The 23,679-nt window shown below is 37.3% G+C and overlaps 4 protein-coding genes across 5 annotated transcripts; 3 read left to right on the top strand and 1 right to left on the bottom strand.

Annotated features, from left to right (window-relative positions):
* Nucleotides 1–209: 209 nt before the first annotated feature.
* On the top strand, nucleotides 210–1,312 carry LOC6649303 (iron-sulfur cluster assembly 1 homolog, mitochondrial). 2 transcript variants are annotated; one of them, XM_002071637.4, is made up of 5 exons: nucleotides 210–395; nucleotides 532–585; nucleotides 654–729; nucleotides 804–878; nucleotides 1,046–1,312. In XM_002071637.4, exons 1-5 carry the CDS (start codon nucleotides 312–314, stop codon nucleotides 1,147–1,149), a joined length of 393 nt encoding a protein of 130 aa, XP_002071673.1. In that variant the 5' UTR covers nucleotides 210–311; the 3' UTR covers nucleotides 1,150–1,312. The 2 variants fall into 2 exon arrangements, with proteins under 2 accessions (XP_002071673.1, XP_015032645.1); XM_015177159.3 differs by having other exon boundaries at nucleotides 801–878.
* An 88-nt stretch (nucleotides 1,313–1,400) lies between these two features.
* LOC6649302 (actin-related protein 6) lies at nucleotides 1,401–2,886 on the bottom strand. The gene has a single exon (XM_002071636.4). The coding sequence runs from the start codon at nucleotides 2,787–2,789 to the stop codon at nucleotides 1,593–1,595; it is 1,197 nt and encodes a 398-aa protein (XP_002071672.1). The 5' UTR covers nucleotides 2,790–2,886; the 3' UTR covers nucleotides 1,401–1,592.
* A 249-nt stretch (nucleotides 2,887–3,135) lies between these two features.
* On the top strand, nucleotides 3,136–23,309 carry LOC6649299 (chondroitin sulfate glucuronyltransferase). The gene is made up of 6 exons (XM_002071633.4): nucleotides 3,136–4,064; nucleotides 15,399–16,088; nucleotides 21,360–21,515; nucleotides 21,579–22,181; nucleotides 22,249–22,744; nucleotides 22,813–23,309. Exons 1-6 carry the CDS (start codon nucleotides 3,843–3,845, stop codon nucleotides 23,181–23,183), a joined length of 2,538 nt encoding a protein of 845 aa, XP_002071669.2. The 5' UTR covers nucleotides 3,136–3,842; the 3' UTR covers nucleotides 23,184–23,309.
* LOC6649300 (soma ferritin) lies at nucleotides 8,612–9,550 on the top strand. Its single transcript, XM_002071634.4, has 2 exons — nucleotides 8,612–8,872; nucleotides 8,953–9,550. The coding sequence occupies exons 1-2, from the start codon at nucleotides 8,726–8,728 to the stop codon at nucleotides 9,412–9,414; spliced, it is 609 nt and encodes a 202-aa protein (XP_002071670.3). The 5' UTR covers nucleotides 8,612–8,725; the 3' UTR covers nucleotides 9,415–9,550.
* Nucleotides 23,310–23,679: the final 370 nt, after the last annotated feature.

Here is a 23,679-nt window from a genome sequence, read left to right as displayed (position 1 = left end):
TGAACTAGTTCTTATTTACATCTGTTCAGAGAAACCTGAAATATTTTTGATTCGTTGACACATATATTTACTGAATTTATTATAAATATCTTGATAATTACAAAATTTGTTCTTCGTTTAAATGAAACATCAGCCACATTGCATCCGTCATCAGCTGACTCTTACAGGAACTAGTTCCGTCGACCCAATAATTTATATTATACAACACTAGAATTCACCACATACGCGTTTCGAAACATATTTTCGTTGAAATTTCATAGGGACGGAGTGAAAAACAAAAATTATATAAAAGTGGAAAGGCTTTCAAAACAATGGCAACACGTGTGGTGGCAACAGCAACAGTGCGGGCCGTCAAGGGGCGAAAATTAATACCAACACGAGCGGCCCTGACTTTGGTAAGTGGCAAGTGGATGACCGACAACATGATGAAATTGTTGAATCTCAGACTCACCTTCTGCATGGGGCCAAGTCAGAGATTAGTTGTTTATCAGTTGTTTACTTAATGTTTATGCTCTTCTTTTTATGAAACAGACTCCGGCTGCTGTGCAACGAATCAAATCTTTACTCCAGGATAAACCAGATTTTGTAAGAAAACCAAACACGTTAATAAATTCTAGTTTAAATTGACGAAACATCCTTTATTTTATTTTCAGGTTGGCCTTAAAGTGGGTGTACGTCAACGCGGCTGCAATGGCCTGTCCTACACTTTGGACTATGCCAGTCACAAAGGTGAGTTCGACCTTCTACTCTCTTTCGAGGGTTTGCATTGAATTGATTTTGATTGTTTCTACATTTCCCAGCAGACAAATTGGATGAGGAGGTAGTCCAGGATGGTGTCAAGGTCTTCATTGACAAGAAGGCACAACTCTCATTGCTAGGTAAGTTGTTCATGTTGTTACATTCGCATAATGCAAAAGAATACTGTTCAAAGGACTATGAACGAATGTTGGGGATTCGGCTTAAGTCATAGATTTTGGAGATTATGTAACAGTTTTTTTATTACAACAAAAACTTGCCCTAATTGTACTTAATTTGTTTACTGCAGGCACCGAAATGGACTATGTAGAATCTAAGCTATCTAGTGAGTTTGTCTTTAATAATCCGAATATTAAGGGCACTTGTGGTTGCGGCGAATCCTTTAACATGTAATCATCATGGCCCCATGGATGCCGTCTCACCCGCCTCGCAAATTGACATGTCTAAGTCTAAGTATGGATTATGGGATTCAAAAAGAATTTCAATCCCATTGAAATCCAATTTATAATGTATATTCTATTTCGATATAAAAACTCAATATGGTTTTTAATTTAAATTTAAGTTTGTTGTTGAATAATTAACACACACACTTTCTGTAATGTGCTACGCTTTAGATAATGTTCTTTAGTTAATTTTGTTTCCCATTTAGTTATTATTAGATGCTTAATTCTGTTTATTAAAACATAATTCATAATATTATAAATGGAAAAACGAAATTAATATACACAAATTGTTAACTAGTTTCTACGAGAAATATTGGAAATCCAATTCATCTGAATTTGAATATATATTTTAGTTAAGGAATACTAAACAGGCCGTATGTTTCGATTCGGGACTCAACGATGTTGCAACGCATGTACTCCGAATTCCTCGTAATCATCGCGTGTATAGAGAAATTCGTCAAAGTTGGGACTGGTGGCGATTTCCCTACCACCATACCAAGCATAACGCACTGGATCCTCGGGGCAAATTAGGGATACTTCTAGATCGTCGGGCACCAGGGCCCGTAAATCCCGTTTTAGGCGCGGCAAAAAGCCAGGAAACTGGGAACTTCCACCCACAATTAGAATGTTGAGCAAGAGTTCACGATGAGCTTGCCAGGGGCATGCCTGTAGCGCATCAGCTACTGCTTCTGGTATGCCCACCTGAGGTATGCCAATGTCGGAGGGATTAAAAAGCAATTCAGGCACTGTGAAACGTTCATTGCACAGTGGCACCATCTGCTGCTGCTCTTCATCCTCACGTGGATGTCCTGGTATGCGTACATAGCCACGTTTTACTGTTGTAAAGTCTGGCAGTACATAATCGATGGCCACCTGTTTCCGCTTTGCTTCACTTTGATGGACACGCATTGTATCTTTAAAATCCTCGGCCACAAAGCACACATCCTCCTTGATCTGATTGACTACATGGCTCTCATCCATCATATTGAGGTGACGGTAAGATATCAGTTCCTTCATATGATTTGTCAGAGCCTTACCGCCCACATCGATGCGGCGAATAGCCTCCTGCACTCGACGTCCCAGGACAAAGGGCACAATATGGGTGAAACTATAGCCTACATCGATAATAATACAGTTGAGTGATTGCATTGTAGTCCGCTCCTCGCTATCCGCCACATAGTTGAAGGCAGCAAGATCCGCAGCTGTTGTCTTGTAGAGCCCAGCCACTCGGTACTCTTCGAAAAGCATCTCAAGCATGGCCTCCTGCACACTTTGGAAATTCATCTGCGGCTCCGTAATAACTATATTCCGATTATCCAGTGTGCAACCGATGCCATCCTTACTGAATATGTAATCCCACACGGTCTTTTGAGTGTCCCAGTTTAGAAGGTAACCCCGCTGGAAAGCCAGGATGTAGAAAAGCGCCGATGTATCCCGGCATTCCTCGATCTGAGACCCAATAAAGGCCCGGCGTCGTTCGCTCTTTGCCTTCATAATGCAATTGGGAATAACCCGTGGCTCATCCTGATGAGCTAGCCCCACCTTGGCTGTGTGCGCCCCATTGTCGAGCACAATTACGGCATTGGCCATATCCCGTTAGCTTTTGTCACACCATGAATATAAAGTTGATCCAAATTTCATTTTTTCTTCTCAGCCGACACAACAACGACAACAACGTTGTCGATTTTAATCCGCGATAACGATAAATGGTAATCACTCACCAACAGAGTTGCTTTTGATTTAGCCGGTAAAATTTACAATCGATATATATCGACATTTTCTCGAAATTCGAAAATATCGATACTGCTCCAATAACAAAACAAAAGAGTCGAAGTCGAGCAAGTGATTTGAGCTCGAACACGAATCGTACAAAAGTGTCGAACTCGAACAAATGAGGCGATCAAAAGAGTCGAACTCGAACATGATTCGAACTCGAACTTTTGAGTCGAACATCAAACATCGAGCGGATCGCACCGGTACTCGGACTCCCGGCATTTCTTATTTTAATTAAATTATAAATTATTTATTGTTTTTTTTTTTTTTTGGTTGTCTTTCGGCGGCAGCTTGTAATAATGTTATGAATTGGAATTTAAAGCGTATTCGAGAGTGTGTTTTGTGATAATAAAGTGGAAATGTATCGAAAATGCCGATTTTAGCGGCAAATGCAAAAGGCGGCAAGGGCAATATAACAGAAATAAGAACAACAACATCGAAAGACTCAAGGGGAGAGCCAAAAAACAAGAGCAAACATTTATAAAGATTATTGTTGCCAAAAATAAATACCAATTTAAAGGCCCAGCAGAAGCCGAAGCAGCCAACAGTTCGTTAAAACCACAACAACAACAAAAAAGATACCACAAAAACCGACAAACGAAAAGAAAAGAATCAACAAGTGCAACAGCATCCAAGACCAAGTCCCGAGACCAAGTCGGAAAAAGCTATAAAATGTTCATATGACAGTGGTCACCTCCAGAACACCAAAACCAAGTTCCAGTTCTTACCCTCTCTGTCTCTCCCGCCACCCATTTCTATTGCGCTTCTCTCTTTTCCCTTGGTCTCTCTTTCCCCCTTCATCCAATCTCACGTAAACCGATCCAAGTTCAAGTGCAATCCCCACCCCCCTAAAGGAGAGAGGCCTTAGACATGCGTAGACCAGTTGCCTCTTTGAATCGTAATCATTATTTTGTCATTGGCCTGCTATTGGGACTCGTCTTGAGCTTCTACATACCGCAGGATATTTGGGAGCTAGTCCAGCAAGAAGAATGCCCACAAGAAGCCGCTGAGAACTTACTAATCGAACGTTTTGGCCAGGATTTTGAGCCACATTTGAATTTGATCAATAAGCCGCTGGCGGCCAAAAAGCCGGTAAGTCATTCACTCCATAGCCTACATATATCCCGATTTTTAGCTCCATGCTGTATTGTGGAATTCATGTGTTAGTTGTTAGTTTTTTTTTTTGTTTTTGTTTTTTAAATGCAAATGCTTTCTGTGTGTGTGTAAAAATGAGTCGCCATCCACATTGGGACTCATATATCAGGCAGTCATGCCGGCAGGCAGTCAGCAAACTGATACTGATAGCAATTTATTGACCTTCTTGCTTATCGCCACCTCCGTCGATGCCTGCTTACGTCGTTCTGTGCTGCCGCCGCCACCACTTTCCCAACCCAATCAAATAAACACTCATACACTACACTATATGGAAATCGATTTGCATTAGATTTAGACAAATAACCCATAAAGATTGCCAAATTGTCTATAGTTATTCGATTTCACAAGATATTCATTTCAAAACAAATATACATAAACGTTAACAATATCCTTTTTCTTTTCCCAAATAAATTTGAATAAGGCACAGCACGTGTTCTTGAAGAAATGTCATTTCCAAGTCCTATGAATCCTAAATCGTGGGATGTTTCATTTTTCCCAAAAGTATTCCTTCATTTCCAAAAAAAAAGGCAACGAAACAAAAACTGGCACATAAAAATGTTTCTACTTAAAACGATTAAATTTGCAATCTCACTGGACAATTTTTGGAAATAAACTTATTAGAGTGTCATTTAACACCTTAACACAATATCCTCTGGAGCACCTTTCGGCAGATGTAATGTCTATTGATTGATATCAACTAGCTTTATCAAATCGAAACCTTTTGCTTAGCAAATAATTTAGAAGTCCTTTCAATGATCAAGAGAGAAAGTGATGTATGGGCAACACCTTTAAATAAGAACTATAATCTGTATAAAAGACTTCTAAATCCATTAGGGAGCTGGGAGCTGACTTTTATGGCTACTTGGTGAAATTTGGATACCCTATTCAGTTCTTTATTAATATTTAAAACTTCAATAATTTATGAAATAATAATGCAATGAGACAACGATTAATTGTGCCAATTAAACATTATAACTAAAATGTTATCTTGGTATGAAAGCTATATAGGTATATGTAATGAGATTGAAAAGTTTATTGTTTATATTGAGTAAATAAAACACTCATTTAATTTATTGCAATTTCGTTTCGTTAGTTATATAGATTATTTATTTAGATACACATTGCAATTGTTTAAATCAAAGTAAATAAACTTAATCCATGGCTTGGATGGCTTTTAAGTTGAAATATCATAATAAATTTATCTCAAAATTCTTATTACTATAAAATAAGTCTGTATATTCCATCAAATTAACACTGAATTCTTATATCTTACATATGTATATACGCCATATAGACGACCAGCATCGGGTTAAAATGAATAGTGAATTCAATATCATTCTTGAATAACCAATTGGTGGCCCTCTGTTCTGTTTCCTTCTGTAAATCATTCTGGATGGGTGGCCCCCTCGTATTCGCTTTGAATGCAAAATGAATCCGAAAATCTCTGATTTTGTTGAGTGTTGAATTTCACTCCAGAAGAGGCAAACCTATTTAATTCTTTCTTTGTTTCTTTTTGGGTGTTCTTCTTTTTTTTTTGCTACCGCACCTACTACTACTGCTGCCTCCCACTTACATATATCAAGGCAACGTCAGAGTAAGTCGGACGTCATCTTTCATTTCTTTTTTAGTAGCTTAAATTGTTCTTCTTATCAAAGTTGTCGTCGTCGTTGTTGTCGATTTTTGATAGCACACGCGGGAACCTGCAGAGCATAGTACAACAATATACATACCTACCTACCCTTTACCGATCCGTACGTATTTATGTACGCTCCGCTTCATATTGTTCCCTCCCTCCGTCCGTCCAGCCATTGTTTTAGGTGCAAAGCTTACTTCACGGCATGACTTGCCGAAGGTGCGCAAATTTTTGTTTAAACTGCAGGCTCATCAATTTCGTTTTGTACAAATAAACGCATACAAATTATAAATTAGATCACACGGCAAATTAATAATTAATTTATTACCCGTCGAAATTCGTTTAAACATATTTAAATTGTTTCTCCTTTGTTTTTTTGTTCTTTTTGCAAACGTTTGAATTTTATATTAAACAGCCACAAAGAAGAATGTATAAAACAATTTTATTGTATATTTTTTGCGGTCTCTTCTTTTTTTTTTTGCCTTTGCCGCAAATTTTTGTTAATGTTAATAAATTTCTTGCACGTTTTTGGTTTATTGAGTGTCTGTAATGGTCTCTTTTTTTTTTGGTTCTTTTTTTGGTTAGTTGCCATAAAGTCAACCAAATATAAGAAACTTTAAGTGTTAAACAAGTTGTTTGATACTTCCTGATTTGAGCAAAAAAAAAAACAAATAAATTTCACTAGAAGCCATAGGCCGTTCTGAAACTGTGAAATGATGGCAATGTTTGCCCCTTCAAGTATGCAATAGACTAGAAAGATATTAATCGTTTACAGCAAATTTATAACTTTTTTTGAGGCTTAAAATAGTCCTGATTTGAAGAGAATATTTTTATCCATAAAACAATATTTCTTTAAATGTTTCATTAAGCGAATTCTTAGACTGCCTATTGCATACATTAGGGGGTAAAGTGTCCCCATTTCACAATTGCCACTAGATTTGAAGCCTGGCACGGTTTCTATCCATCTCTATCTCGAGTTTTAAAGTTTGTGGATTACAAAATGGATTATGAAAATGGCCTAATATAATGATCCTTTGTTAGCGGAAAGAACTAACAAGGATGTGTTAGAAAAAAGTGTTCATTGCCATTCTAAAAGGAAAAGCAATATAAACAAGAAATTGGGGAAAGATATTTAAACTCTCTTTCTAAAAAGTTTATTTCTATTGTGAGATGTGATAAATAGTAACTTATTTTTATCTGATTTTTAACTAAAATACCTTATTCGACTAGGGATTAAATACATTTTCCTTTCTCGTTCAAGAAAAATAAAACTGTTGAATCAATTTGTAAAGTTAAAAGACGCCAAATCGATTTAACCAATAGGTTCATGTAAAAACTTAATTGTAAATGACCCCTAATCGGATTCTGATCGCCCAAATTGGAACCCGAATTTAAGAAGAATCTCAATTGCCTCTTACTTGACTATGGCTTATAGAAATTATAGTTTTGCCATCGTTAAGATATTGATGGGGTTTTCTTACGAACTAAATCGGACCATACCTACATTTTGTGTTTTCTCCATGTCTTTTCTTTATATAAGTAGACAGACAGTTTGTGTGTGTGTTTAAGTGATGGTTATGATGGTGTATTCACTTTTTAACAATGATTTGCATAACCCCCCACGTTTTTCCACATAGAGTAGAGTAGAGGTTCGTGTGTCAGCATGTGTATGGACAAAAAAAAAATAAAAAATATGCTTACTTTACGTTACTTTAGTTTACTTACTTTACTTTATTATTGCGTTTTTATGAGTCGTTGTCGGTTGCCGCCGCACATGGTTCCAAGAGTCAGAGTTTTTTTTTTTAATGTGTTGTGCGTAATGTCCAGTGTGTGTGTGTGTGTGTGTGTGTGTGTGTGTGTGTGTGTGTGTGTGTGTGTGTGTGTGTGTGTGTGTGTGTGTGTGTGTGTGTGTGTGTGTGTGTGTGGGGCAGTGTGTATATATAGATAATGTCTGAAAAACTTGTTCGCATTGAAATTTGAAACCATAATGAAGTCGGCATACCCTTATCAACAAGTACTTGATCTTTAATTGATTTCAAGTTGGAAACAGTCTAAAGCTTTATCACGATTATATATATTGGATTTGAATGTTTTATCGTATGTATACACACACACACACACACACACAAACTGATTGCTTCATTCATGATGCCCTAAGTTGGGGTTAGGAGAAACATTGTAAAAAAACAAACTCGGACAAAAGTCATTTTTTTCCATTCACTTAATAAAAGACAATAACTGCGTTTACTTAACTTAGTTGTGCTTATTGTTGTTGTTGTTGTTGTTGTTGCTAAAAAGCAAATATACAGTGTATATTAAATGTACACACACACACACACAGACTAAGCTAAGTGCCGACAATAATGGAACGCATAATGGACAAGACGTTGACGACCAACAAGAGGGGCAAGTTGGGCGGGATGGCCGGCAAGCACTTTGAACTCTCTCTCTCACTCTCTCTTTCTCTTAACCCGTTGACTGTGTCTCCCTAGGTCAGTAATTATCTCAACATCGATGTTTTTTCCTTGAACTTTAACCCATTAACTGCCCCTAGATCATTACTCATCTGACCAACAAGGTTCTTCTGCTCCCAGGGTGGGTCATTTACAATGGGGATTATTTGGAGAAGAAAATGAAGAAAATTTTACCTCTTAAACTGCAATTTCATAGCCAGAAACCGATTTTCCTTCCTAAAATTACCGATTTCACATCTCAAAGTCCGCCAATAACCATCCCCAAGGTCGGGTTCATCGAATGGTCACCTTTTAGGCATAATTTCAAGTATTCTCCCTATTGTATATTGATTTTGATTTTTCAGTTTGAGCTGGCTTTTCTTAAATCGTCATGTAGGTAAAAGATATTTAGTTATAAGTTATTCATTGATTTTCAATTATACAAATTCTCGGTTTCCCGTTTATACACAAAAAAAAAAACCAAAAAAAAAAAACAAAATCTTATATAAAATATGGCAAATTTTCTGCGTTCTCTGGCATTACAAGGACAACGACACATGTGTATGATAATGCGTCAAAATTTTGCTAAAAACTGTGAACAGAAGCTTAACGATCAAATCAATATGGAGCTAAATGCATGCCATCAATATTTGGCCATGGTAAGAGACAGAGATGACGAAGACACATTAGGCCATGTCTTCCCTTTGAACTTTTTTCCTTTCTTTTGATTTTTGTTTAGGCCTATCACTTTGATCGCGCCGATGTCAGTTCACCGGGCGTACATAAATTCTTCCTTCAGGCCAGTGCCGAGGAGCGTGAACATGCTGAAAAAATTATGACCTATATGAATAAACGTGGTGGCCTAATTCGATTGGAAGGTATTCCCGAACCGTTGCCATGTTTCAAAGACACAATGGCAGCTCTGAAACATGCTCTCAAAATGGAATTGGAAGTCAATCAAAGTTTGCTCGATCTACATGCATTGGCAAGCAGCGAGAATGATCCCAATTTGTGTGATTTCATTGAGGCGAACTTTTTGCAAGAACAGGTCGATGGACAAAAAATATTGGCCGATTTAATACGTCAGCTGGAGCGAGCCACAACCGATGTGGGGGATTATCTATTTGATAAATATATACAATCGGCCGCTGCATCAGGTGGTGGTGCCTTGCATTCGGAAAAGGATATTCCCCGTCGGTGACTTTAAGTTTTCCCATTTCTATATATTTCCTTCTTTTTCTTTTTTTATTTAGCGTAAAAGAATAATCGGTAGTTTTTTCTTTTGGCCAGTATTATCAATTGCTAGACTATAAATAAAATGGCTTATCAAATATGTATATATGTATAATTGAACGAACTGGGGAATTGGGCAGCGTTTAGTGATCCGATCCAATGATCCCATTTCGGATAGGGGTAAATTGAATTTAACCAAATTGAAGTCAGTTATTGACTGTGGTAGAGAGAGGCTTAATTGAAAAGCGCGTCGCATTTCCGGCTTAAGGCCCATCTCACTCGAGAGTACATTGATGTGCTATTTAGTCTGTCTAACTGCGTTCTTAATTAATTGGCAAAAAAGCACTATGGACCTATGGACCGTCTGTCTCTGTCGCTGTCTCTGTCTCTGCCTCTGTGTCTATGTCTATGTCTATGTCGTTGCCGGCACACTTGTCTCAATTAAGATTTTGTACCGATCCAATCCCAAGTCAAGCCAATCCAATCCGCTCACTCAACAACTCACTTACTACTAGCTGACTGCCCACAATGAATGGCGCAAAACGACGACGACGAGACTCTGAATATGATCCGAGATTGAGTACAAAACGCAGATGGCTTATGATGAGACACACACACACACACACATAAACAAGACAAACAAATAGATAGTTAGATAGATAGTCAAGGTATATAATCTCTAATCTTCATAAACAATCTGCACATTTTAGGTGATGACTTTTATAATTATGTCAAATATGTAAATGATTGAAAGAATTGATTGGTAGATGACAGAAAAAATGTCATATGTCTATCATCTAGACTTTATTTTAATGAAGCCTTTTTAATCCTCAAATGAATCCCAAAAATGAACATTGCCCATTGAAATTAAGAAGACTTAAGAAGAAAGACGTGCGTATCCTTAAGTTTAGATTGAAGAACAGATAAATAAAACTGAATGGGAATCTTCCTTAGTTCAAACACACTTTAATTTGTAATGGAGGGAGATAACCTTCTTTCTCATTGATCTACCACAGAATGATAGTCTTCTCTCTTAGGCCAAAGTTCAGATTGTATTTCTGTAAATATTTTATAATCTAAGAAAAAGTAACCTCAATGTCTTGGAAAACTCAACCATAAATATTTTTATTAAAATGCACAGATTCTGGGTTTCGCTTCACCAAAGAAGTTTAATATTTCCATGATGAATAATCACTTTAAGTATTAAATTGTCTTTAAGTTTAGGGTTGCAACAACTTGATTCTGCAGGAGTGACTTTCTATCTATCAATCTTAAAATTATTGTCCATCTGAATTATCATGATCAAAACTCGTGCTATAATAACTTGGCCATCTTGATATATTACTGAACTTTCGTAAGATCAGCTAAGCTTTGTGCAGCCCTGACTGGGCGGCTTTAATCTGACGTCCATTTCCATTCATGGATCGTATATAGACTTTGCTTGCCAAGACAAACATATAATATACATAAGTAGCCTAGCAAATATGTTCTATATATATATTTATACACTTTTAATGAGCCATATATTGTCGTAATCTTGAGATTTATTACACACAATGCCGCTGCTGCTGTCGCTGCCGATGGTCGATGGTCGATGGCCTATGATGGTCTATCTTAATAACGATCAATGGTCACAATTATTAGTCAGAAATCAACAGAAAGGGAGGACTTGATTGGTCGCCAGTGCAAAAGACAGATTTGAGTCATTTAGTGCAATTGTTGATGGTATTTCTGAATACCTTCTATTATCTAGGTAAATAAAAACACACTGATACAGACACAGACACACACACATACACACACTCACACACAACTAGACCAATATCAAATGTTTTTTTAATTAAATTTGTGGGAATGAGGCAAAATGTCGTCGATGTTACAAATAAAGTATTCGTCTCTTCGCATATCGGTGTGTGTGTATGTGTGAGTGTATGTGAGTGTTTGTGAGGTTCTGATAATTGTGAATTTTTGATAAGCCCCTTTAATACCATTATACCCCCCGCCTTTCCCATCCACACTTGAAACACTTCCGTTCTCTCATTACGTCACAAGGCTTTTCCCGCTCTAGAAGTTCCCTTGGGCAGGTTGTTATCAATTTTTTTTGTAAAAGGCAATTGCAAGATTTTCAATTTAAATTGAGCCCCAACCCACGTGCCACACTAACACACACACACACACACACACACACATCATGTTTGGGGCAAGCCGAATAGGTTGGCCAATTTCTATTAATGAAATTCTATTCACCTGGCCTTGTAGTGTATCCATCGGCACTTGTGTATGTTTAAATATGTATGTATGTAGGTAGATACAATTATAGAAGATATTATGTACGATTTCGTATGGCCACGTTAAAAACCAAAACAAACAAAATTCTTTAATTCCAAATAGACAAGACAACGCGCAAAATTTCGTACGAATTTTCGATGCATCATTTTCAGGTGAGTGGGGTTCTTTTTTTCCGAATACCATTCACCTAGAGGGTGAAGTGGTGTATTGGAATCGCCAAAACCTACGTGCAAATCCTTTTTAATAGGATATATATTCTTGATCAGCATCAACAGTTTAGTTAATTTGGACATGTTTGTTGGTGTAAACACCTAGATCTTGGTATATACTTTTGTTTGGTGTGTACGCAAATCAAATAATTTTAGGTAGATAGAATTTTTACCCCAATATTTAAATATATCTTTATCAAATTTTAGACACTAATAAGTGCTACCGTTATCTATGGTAGCATCAAATTTTATAAAAATCAGATGAAAGATAATGAAATTACGCGTAAAAACGTTTTCCACTACGAAGAAATTGGCCGTTGGCGGCGCTAAAGTGCTTATAATCTAATAAGTACATGGTATACCGACGTCAGCACGAGGACTTACTCTTACTTCATTTTCATTTTGTGTATTGTGGGAGGGGGAGGGCCTTTAATTTTTTGTGTTATTCCAAAAAAAAACATCTATTCCAGATCTAGGTGAATATTTGTTGGTTTTTGTTGCCACTCGCAATTTACCTCTTTACTTTTTCGCAATATTTACACAGATGATTGCATTTTGAACTATGGAGCTGAATAAACTCACATAATAATAATAAAACATACATAGGTATTGGCTATAATGTGGAGCAGCAGCAGCTTATATTGATAATATGGGCGCAAGGTTATCTTGTACAATGTATATATGTTGAGGAAAAGGTAATAAAGCACTTGATTTACTCGATTCTGATTTCAATTTCAAGTGTCTCCACCTACCGCCTCCTGACCCCGTCATAGAAATAGACAAGTCAATTCAACTACTACAACTAATAATGGTGATTATCGCTAATTGCTGGCCCAGTATTAGTGGACACATAGAACACACGTTGTTTTCGACGACGAGCAAATAAGCAATGCAACTATGTACCTTTAGATATTGACTCCAAAGTGTCTGTCCATATCTGATTGTGTAACTTCAGCTGCAACTTTACGACTTTACTACATGCTGTACCAACAACCAACTCTCCTCTCCTTTACCTCATTCTATAACCTTGAGCATTTATTTAACGTTTGGAAGGAGGAGTAGTAGGAGGGGAGGCCTTTTAAGTGCCACCAAATAGCGGGTTTTTGTTTTTTGAAACTCTATTAAAAAAATGATTTCTAATTAGTCATAAATTTTACGGTACCTCGACGCCGCCCATTCACCTCCCACAACCTGTAGCCATTTAAACATTCATTCTCTTTACTCACGCAAGTGTTTACTTAACAATCTCAAGTGTGTGGAGGAAGAGGCGGAGAAGGCCGTCTGGATAAGTGCCCAGGAAGATGCAAAGGCAGGCACTCATCAGTATCGGCATCGACCAATACCCCATCCCATCCATCCCATTCCCCACCGTCTCGCATGTTTGACGAATAATGAGAAGGTCGGTCAACACATTAAAATGAAACGAAACAAAAAAAAAAAAGAGTGCCAAGTTGAGCATGCAAAATGCATTTTCACTAAAAACATTAAAACAAATTTTATGGTCAAGACGACGGGGGATTCCCTCAAACGTCACTTGAATAAAAATAAAAACTTTGACTATTACATCTAATCTTGGTGGGGGAGGAGGGAACCTTTAGTTAACTCGATTACAGTGTAGACAATAGCAGCGGACTCCACTTCAGATATTCCATTTGTGGGGTTGTTGTTCAAATTGATTGTATTGAAGTACCTAAGTACACATGTTTTGTGGAAATGTAATCGATTTTGACTGTGGAAACAAAAAGCAAATAAAATCTCGAATAATGCCTCAGGCAGAAGCTATAGAAAAGGTATCCTAAAGACAAGCAGATAATAATAGATATTACCCACTTCAGGGATTTATTCACTTCCGAAGTATGTGTATATGACTTCTTTAGCTTTTCAAAGAACCCATCATATGTTCTAGTGAGGTATTTTGAATCATCTCATATAATTTCCCTTGAAAAAATCTGTCGAAAATACAGTTTTAGATCAAAATCTCTCTTTTTATACCATACACCCATAGGGTGAAATGGTATATTAAAGTCGCCAAAATGTATGTAACAGGCAGAAGGAAGCATCTCCGACCCCACAAAGTATATATATTCTTGATCAGGATCAAAAACTGAGTCGATCTAGCCATGTCCGTCTGTCCGTCCGTCCGTATGAACACCTAGATCTCGGAGACTATAAGAGCTAGAGCCACCAAATTTGGTGTGCAGTCTCGTGTAGTATGTACGCTTATCGAGTTTGTTTCAAATTTTTGCCACGCCCCCTTCCGCCCCCGGAATTTACATAACTCTGATTTGCTTAAAAACTATGAAAGCTACCGACATTAAATTTGTTATGCAAGCTAGCTTAATAGACGCGCAGATATTGACTATTTAAAAATTTTGCCACGCCCATTTCCGCCCCCGAAAATTAAACAAAACTGATTTTCTCGAAAACTAACAAAGCTAATGTCACCAAATTTAGTATGTATATTGGCTTAGTATGCGCGCAGAATACATATATTTTAAAATGTTGCCACGCCCACTTCCGCCTCCATAATTTAGAAAAAACCGATTGGCTCTTGCAATTTTTTGACCAGCGCGATCAAATTTGGCAGACTAATAAATCTTATCTATTTCTATCAAACTACCAAATTTGATTGAATTCGGACTAGAAACTTACAAAATATACGTATGAACGTATTTTGCTACGCGATCCATAAGGGCAGAATTGGCCGTTGGCTAGTGGCGGCGCTAGAGTGCTCGTGTGTTTGTAGAGTAAGCGAGATAGCATATGGTATGAGGCATGTTAAAACAATTTAATAGACATACATTTGGTTTTCGAAATTTTAAATATTTGTTTCACCTGGTGTATGGTATACCCAAGTCGGCGAGACGACTTACTTACTTCATTTTTCAAGTATTTGTCAAAATATTTAAGAAATCTAAGTTTAATACAGTTGTATTAAATTGTACACAATTTTGTAAAGATCAGGGGTCTATATCATACATTTTGCAATTGATCGGTTCAAATAAACATTTTCGTCAAGAAAACTTTCGTTGTACATTCATATGTGACTATGACCAAACTGAGTTAATAATAGATACACCTAATGAGTTCTAACCTTAAACATTTTGGTCGATTTGCGCAAAAAATTGTAATACAGTTTTGGTTTTTCGAATTGGCAAATGTTTGAAACCATTTTAAAATATGAAAAATTACGAGAGATATGACATTACGAAATTGTTCAAAATACAAACTGAGTAAAATAGTTAGGTAAATCACAAGTTCTTTTAAATATCTCGAAAACTATCTTTTTCATAGGTAAGATAAAAACTTGTTAGGGTATACAAACTTTGGCATGATGAAAGTTAACCTACCCTACTGACTTTTGTTAAGCTTTTGCGGTTTTGTTTTTCAGGTACCAGAAAAATAATCTCTGATCTTTTAATATACTATTTGGTTTTGTTTTTTGTCTATTTAGGTAAAAAATGTGATACGTCCACGATATTACTCCTCGGAGCTGGGCATTCGTGAGAAGATCTTTATTGCTGTGATGACCTCGCAGGAGCATATCAACACCTTTGCCACTGCCTTCAATCGGACCACTGCCCATTTGGTTAACAAAATAAAATTCTTCATCTATGCGGATAGCGTGAAGGCCAATTACAAGCTAAAGAATATTGTCGGTTTCACCGATACCCGTGAAAGTCGTCGACCATTCCATGTGATTAAATATATTGCGGATAACTATCTGGATGATTACGATTATTTTCTTATGGTTCCGGATAATGTCTATGTGGATGCACGCAAACTAAATACCTTGCTCTATCATATGAGTATAACATTTGATCTTTATATGGGCGGAACTCGCAATGATAATAATCATGACAATGCCAAACAGCAGCAGCAACAATATCCAAATTATCATAATAGGGAAGGAGGTCAAGATGGTAACGATAATGCGGGAACACCGCCCGAACCAGTGGAGGTCAGTGATCGCAATTATTGCTCCCTAGAGGCGGGCATATTGCTGAGCAGCAGTGTCATACGCAAAATGCGTAACAATTTGGATCGATGTGTTCGGATTGGAATTAGCAATGATCATAGCATTAATATTGGACGTTGTGTCAAATATGCTAGCCATGTGTCCGGCTGTCAAGAGTCGTTTCAGGTGAGCGTGCACATATACATAAATAGAATTGAAAAAATATGTCCAAAAACATTATAAATGCCAAATTCAATAGAATAAATTTGTTATATATTTGTGAAAATTATTTGAACTAGATTTTCATCCCATTAGATCTATATATCCTCGTTATATTATGATGGCAATGTTATCTTACCTAATCCTGATTTATTCCAATTTAATCTGCAACTAAAACAATGAGTGGTATTCAAATGACAATGATTTAATCAAGAAAGAAGGCATTTCTTTAAAAACTCATATATGCACATAATTTGATGTATAATGGAAAACCAGGAAAAGTTTCCAAAACATTGGAAAATATTTCAGTTTTTCTATTCGCCCTAAATCTTCTCGCATCACAAAAGTTGTTTATGCTATCAGTTTTCTATATAACTCGCGATGATTAAACAAAATTTCAGAGAAGTTGAAATTAGTGTTTAATTGAAATGCCACGGAAATGCCAAAGTTTTTTGAATTATTTTGGCACCAACAGAAATCAGTTTTACTCCTACTTTTCATGGAGTAGAGGGAAGGAGGGGCTTCTGGGGGCTGCTGACCGTTGCAATTAACAGATGTTTCGATTTGTCCCAAAATCAAAGATCTGTGTGTGTTTGTGTGTGTACATGTGTTTAATTTAATAGGGGCCTTCTTGTCGTGTCGTGTGCTTTTCCCTCTCATATGGTTTCTGTGCTGTCTCCGCTTCCTACACGACGCCGTTTTATTTATTTAAACAATTTGCCGTTGACTAAACGACACACAAACATAACAATACAGTCAAAAAGCACATGCGACACACGGACTCGATCTCGATCTTGATCTGCCACAGCCTTTGCCTCTGTCGCTGCCTCTGCCTCTGCCTCTGAGTGACGCCTATTACTTGAACGAAAAATCAGTTCATTGATACACAGATAAAGTGACCCTGAAAATATGTACACATAATATACAGTGACTACAAATTGACTTTGCACAAATTGAACTTCCTTTTAGCACAGATTTAACATATATGTACATACGTTCCTTTCGTATCCAAGCCGAAAGAACTGATTAATAATTTGATTTGAGACCAGTAAGAAAACGTCAAAAATGAACGCCAATAACCAACTTAGGGACGGAATGGGCTATTGAGGAAGGAGCTTCAAAAACAAACTAATATATTCTTCCAACAAATATCAACGACAAGTACAGCTTACGCGATAAAATATCTTTGCCAGAAACGCTTTATACTGTTAAAGATGATTCATTTAAAAGATTTATGGAGAATGTGGACTTTGGTATCGCAGGCTTTGCCAACCTTTTTCGCTTCATTTAGTTGCAATTCCCAACTAGTTTTAGCGCTGAAGACATGGTGGCTATTTAGATTACTAAGTACCATATAAGTAATTCGAATTCTGTGAGAGCCGAAAGGGGGCATTTGCCAAGGAGTCGAAGACTGTTTCACATTTTTGGTAGTACTCAAAACTATGAATAGGGCGCAAAAATGGTGAGTTAATTTGAATAGACATACAAAGTTCAAATATGCATTTAAAAAAGGCTCATTTTATAACTCGAATTTTGGTTTTATCTAATTCAAAGCTAACATGTCATTCCAATTAGTCACTATGCTGGGGAGTCGGCAAACAACTTTGAGTCAGTGTGGATACAAGGGAAAAAAACCCCAAAGCAAATACTACACATGAAAAAAAAGATACGGAACAGAGAATTAAAGAAGAAATATCAAAATCAGAGCAGAGACAGTGCCAAAGCAGAGAGTTAGAGAGTGTGAGAGAGAGAGAGAGAGAGAGTGAGAGCGAAAGATGGAGAATCTTCTTGTTTAACAGTAAGCATGGCCAGAAGAAGCTGTAGTCAAAGCCCCAACAAGGGGTACAAGGTGGGGCTTCGGGGAGGGCACGAATGTACATTCAAACCATTTGACCAGAGACTCCATATTCCACACGTATCATCTCACAGCTTCCATCAGAGGCATCACCCAATGCTGCTGCTGCTGCTGCTGATGGACAGTTTATTTAATTTCCAAGTAGCAACAAAGAATTTCTTAGATGTCTATAAAGAAAAAAGAAAGAAAAAAAAAATCGAAATGAAAACAAAACAAAAAAGTGTGTAAATAAAATGCGAGAAGCACGCTCAAATAGCAAAAAAGGGGGGCAAAAACAAATTGAAATACTTGAGCGACAGTTTGACAGGAACTGCTCTTTAAGTGTGTGTATATATATGTATGTGTGTGTGTGTGTGCGTTGTGTGTAAGTGGATAATTGCTGCAAATGTGAAGAGGTTTACATGGCTTTTAAAAAGGGTATAAATCAGAATTGCTCTGTTCTGTTCGTTTTTTTTTTTTATACAATATCCATTACAAGCAGAAATTGACTTCAGGTCAGGCGCAAAATGTTCAGTCTATATGCTATATATTGAAAATTTGCCTCAGTGAAGACATCGCTTCGTAAGCCCAAAGTACGAACTAAAGTTTTTATGATCTGAAGTCTGACAAAACTTACAAGAATAGCAATACTTTTAATAATTTGTGAATTAAATCTTATTTACTTTAACTTTTGGATATGCAAACTTCGTATTTGTTAGCACTGTCTTCCCTTTTTCGTCACATCTAATTGTAATTCCAAACCAGTTTTAGGGCGGATCAATATCTAGACTTCCAATTTCGACTGTTTAATCTTACTCTTTCAAATTGAATTTAGTTAATGTTAATATCAATACAGAAACCATTTGATGATCTGTTTAGGCGCTTTTTCTTGACTTTAGACTAATCTCAACTGGGAGAGCCCAGAAGTTGAGTCACTGCAATGAGTCCTGGTGCTTACTGCTGCTTGGGATTGGTATATGGTGCTGACCACCACTACCTGTTGTCCTGCTGCCCTCAGGAGACGTTCTGATCATAAATCAGTTGAAGAGCAGATTAGAAAGTAGGAAAATGCGTTTCTAATCATTATTGAGATATTTTTCGCATTGTTTTGTTTATTCGCTGATGAGAATCTATTTATAAATTATACCACACTCAATTGCTTACTATTTGCTTACGCATTTTCGCAAGAAAAAACAGAAACGAATATCAAATATTAATGCCAACAAATGGAAGCTTGTATACCCTTTCAGAAAATTCGATTCAAAATATAAGTATCTTAAAAAACTTAAAAAAGTTTCTGACCGACTCACTTTTTGTTATTAATAAAGAGAATTAATATTTATAAAAAAATGTGAGTCGGTCAGAAACTTTTTTTAAATTTTATATATTTTTTTTTTTTAATCTATTTGTATTTGTATTTGTATTCCTCTTTTTGTGTAAGGGTATTAAAAAGCAAAAACACTAGAAAATAAATATGAACCTAGAACTTGCTTTTTGTTTGGATTTGGGTTCGGATTTATTTATGCCGCATCTAAAAACAAGAAACGCGTCCGGTAATGGAATGATTTATGTCTTATGTGTGGTCCCTTAGCCAAGAGTAATTATGCTTATACAAACATACATACATATTGCTGTGTGTGTGTATGTGTGTGTAGTGTGTGCGTGTTTTATAACTTTTGCTCGTTTTAATTAACTTGCTGCTTAAACAACAGTCACACATCTCGTCCAACTTTTATTTGCAGTTGCTGTTGCAGCTGCAGCATCTTCAAAAGCGCCGTTCCCATCCATCCATCCTTTTATCCATCCATCGTCTGCACGATGCTTCTGTTGTGTGGATTTTGTCGTTTTTGTTTTTTGATTTGATTAATTATTATAATGTTCGCCCTATAAGTTTATTAAGTGGAAAAATAAATAAAATGCCAGCATATGTTATAAAGATGGCAGAATATATCCAACAAATCAATTAAAGATACTCCAGAAAGGACGAGAGTTTAAGATTCGATCCTCTAATTCCCCATATATTACATACAAACAAATTCATGTTGATAACGTGCTTAGTTTGATTAAGGAATGAAAATATCGATTTAACGATGTGCAAAAAATAAAGAATAAGTACTGGTAAAGGGTTTAAACTTAGTGATTATGAATAACTTTGTTTTAGAAGTTTACGTTTGCTTAACGAAATTTGCGAAATTTCAATAGTTAAACCTACTTTTCTTACCGATCCACCTAAGAGAAGTCAGATCTATGATATAGCCTCGATTCTGTTCTTAATCGATTTTGACGTTAAAATTGTATTCATTTATAAATCTGAAACTTGATTGCTTTATATGATATAGTCGTTTAATCAATCGATGGTTCAAATTAAGTTTTATAATAATTCTATGGAAAGAAACAAAGACATTAATACTAAATTCAATATTAGTTTGGGTATTATTTTAATCATCCGATTGTGTTGCATCTGAAGCTTTAAGACTCATGAGATTTAGACAAATAGATATAGAGGTTGACAAATCATGCTGATCAAGTCTATATATAACTTCAAATATGAAGTTATATGCTATATGGGGAATGCTTTTGTCTATGCAATGAGTAACTTTTAGCTCATTTTTCGATCTACAAAGAATCATTATTAACCAAATAAATGCTCTGAATACAAAAATATAGCCAAAACAAAGGTGAATGTTCTCCGGAAGAAGTATAAAATTATCCGAAAACTATTTAACATATAGATTTTATATATCCATACATGCCTAAACACATATGTGTGTGTGTGTGTGTGTAAATAAATGGCAATGTGAAAGAAAAGAGCTAAGAATTAGCTTTTGGGGAAACATTGGAGCCATTGGACCCAAGGGAAGCAAGAAAAACGATCTCTCATTCATCCATGCCAAAGACATCGACGACTGTTTAGTGCGGCGATGTTAATTTAATTATGCACTCCTCCGAACAAGGCATGTGAATCTTTCAATGGGCCGCATTTCAATACCCTATACCCTGTGCGTGGTGACCACATCAAGAATTAGGTATATCAGTATCATCTGGCTTCAAAAACAAACTGCAATTTGAATATTTGAAGGATAAACACGAAGATATGTATACAAAACAATTTAAATTGGATATAGGATATGGCCAAGTCGATGCCATGACTTTTTAAACGTTATATTTCAACTTTTATGGATCGTAAAACGCGAACTGAAAGAAATTATGGAAAAGGAAGTTTTTTTTGTTTTCCTTTTTGTTTTTAATGACTGTGAACGGACACACACGCACACACATGTGTGTGTGGACGAGAATGGTAATAGATGTACGAATAATTATGGGAATAAGATCGCAATCATGAGACCGACTATGACATTAATGTATTCGAACTTGTTTTCGTGTTTTTTTTTTTCTTCTTGTAGGGCATGCAACAATATAGCTATGCTTTGAACATACATGACCGCCATCGTAAGGATCTCAGTGCCCTGGCAAAGGAGCAGGCATTCCGTAATGCCACCACAGTCTATCCAGTGCAGAGTCCTGAAGATTTCTATCGTCTGCATGCCTACTATTCCAAGGTAATAAGCTTAAACCATTAAACAGGACACTAACTACATTTCATGAGTTTTTTTGTTTGGTAGCATCATCTGGATCTGGTGCAGGAGCGGGGCTATGCCTTGGAACAGAAATCCTATCGCATAGCCAACGGCAGCATCTCAAACAAAATATTGGAAATTCGTTGGCCATTGGGTGTGCCACCGGTTAGTACACCAGAGACACGCCACGACATCCTTACGTGGCAGCTACTAAATAGCACACATAGCTATCTGCCGCATGGCAATGCCGAGCATACGGTGGCGCCACTTAGTCGCATCGAGGCCATTGATTTCGCCAAGGTCCTAGAGATTGGCCAACAATATGCCGCATTAAAGCATCCGAAGCTTAGCTTTCATAGTTTACACAGTGCCTATCGTAAATTTGATGCCACACGAGGCATGGACTATCAATTGCATTTGAATCTACAGGAGGGATCGGGCAAGAATCGTCGTTTGCTGCTCAAACGTTTCGAGGTGGTCAAACCCCTGGGCCGTGTGGAGGTTGTACCCTCGCCATATGTCACAGAGAGCACCCGTATAGCCATTTTGTTGCCATCCTTTGAACATCAAGTGCCAGATGCCTTGGAATTTGTTGACCAATACGAACAAATCTGTATGCACAATCAGGACAACACTTTCCTGCTACTGGTGAGTACTGACGCATTTGGCCAAACTATTTGCAAGTGGCTCACACATACATATATTTTGATTTCAGATCTTTCTTTACCGCCTGGACTCACCCAGCAAGGGTGATGACGATCCTTTCAAGGCTTTGAAGACCTTGGCTCTCGACTTGTCCTCAAAGTATAAGACAGATGGCTCACGCATTGCCTGGGTTAGCATACGACTGCCCGAACATATGAGCGAATCCATCAGTCCAGAGGATTGGATTCTATATGCCTCAATGTATGGACCCAGGCAGCTGATCAGTCTGGCCGTTGCCGATTTGGCGTTGCCCAAGCTGGGATTGGATTCCTTGGTGCTATTGGCCACAGCGGGCATGGCATTCAAGGCGGACTTTCTCAATCGAGTGCGCATGAATACCATTCAGGGTTTCCAGGTATATGCACCCATCGGTTTCCAAATGTATCCATGCCGCTGGGCACATTACTGTAAGGAGTGCGATACCTGCGATGTTAGCCAGAGTAGCGGTTATTTCGATCGTCACAATCAGGATGTAATTGCCTTCTATAGTCGCGATTATGTGCAAGGTAAAAAATGGATCAATTCCTATCACCGTTGGATCCAACTTCATTTGTTTTTCTCTTGTCCTTTGCAGCGCGAAAACTTCTGCATCCTCAGGGTTTGCCTATTATACGCAGCGATTTGGATATTGAAGAGCTACTCCTGGCACCAAATCGTCCTGAGGGTGTCACGAGCATACTGGACATGTTTGTGGCCGCCCAACATACGGTCCACATATTGCGCGGTGTGGAACCCAATTTACGCTTCGGTCAGAATGTGCGCAATCATTTGGCACGCGGTGGTTCCCTGCCCACTGGTATAAGTACTGGCGATGCTGATGCCGAAGCGGCGGATACCAGGCGATGTAGTAAACCCGGCAAGGCACACTGCATACATTTGGCTTCACGTAAACAGATCGGTGATGCGATCATACGCTACGAGGACAAAAGTATTCTTCACAAATAGCAGCAAGTCACAAATGCTTAGTCAGCTCCAGCTGTTGCTCCGGCCTGTAATATCATCAGTTCCTTTTTTAACTTATATATTGTATATTTTCAAACGTGTCTCTGTGTGCGTGTGCCTGTGGGTGTGAGTGCTTGTGTGTGTGTGTGTGTGTATGCCTGAATGTGTGTGTGTGTTTCCTACATTTTTATATGTCGCATTTCTTTTCGGTATGAAACAAATCCGAATTAATTTATTGATAATCTAGGCAATTTTTGTTGTTGCTTTTGCTTTAAAGTGAAACTTTTTAATGCTCAAAAAAACAAAAACACAAACTGGTAGACAAAAATTGATATACCTACATATATTTTTTATATGTGCACATACATATGTATATGTATGTATGTAGTTTAGTTAGCATATTTTCTTCCCTATTTCATTTTACTCTAACCACTTTTACATAGCTGCCAAAATTTGCCGTGTATAACAGTTGTATGACAGTTAAAGGAGCCATACAATT

Source organism: Drosophila willistoni (assembly GCF_018902025.1).
Source record: "Drosophila willistoni isolate 14030-0811.24 chromosome XL unlocalized genomic scaffold, UCI_dwil_1.1 Seg141, whole genome shotgun sequence".
Classification (NCBI taxonomy): Eukaryota; Metazoa; Arthropoda; class Insecta; order Diptera; family Drosophilidae; genus Drosophila; species Drosophila willistoni.
This window is presented reverse-complemented; position numbering and strand designations above follow the sequence as displayed.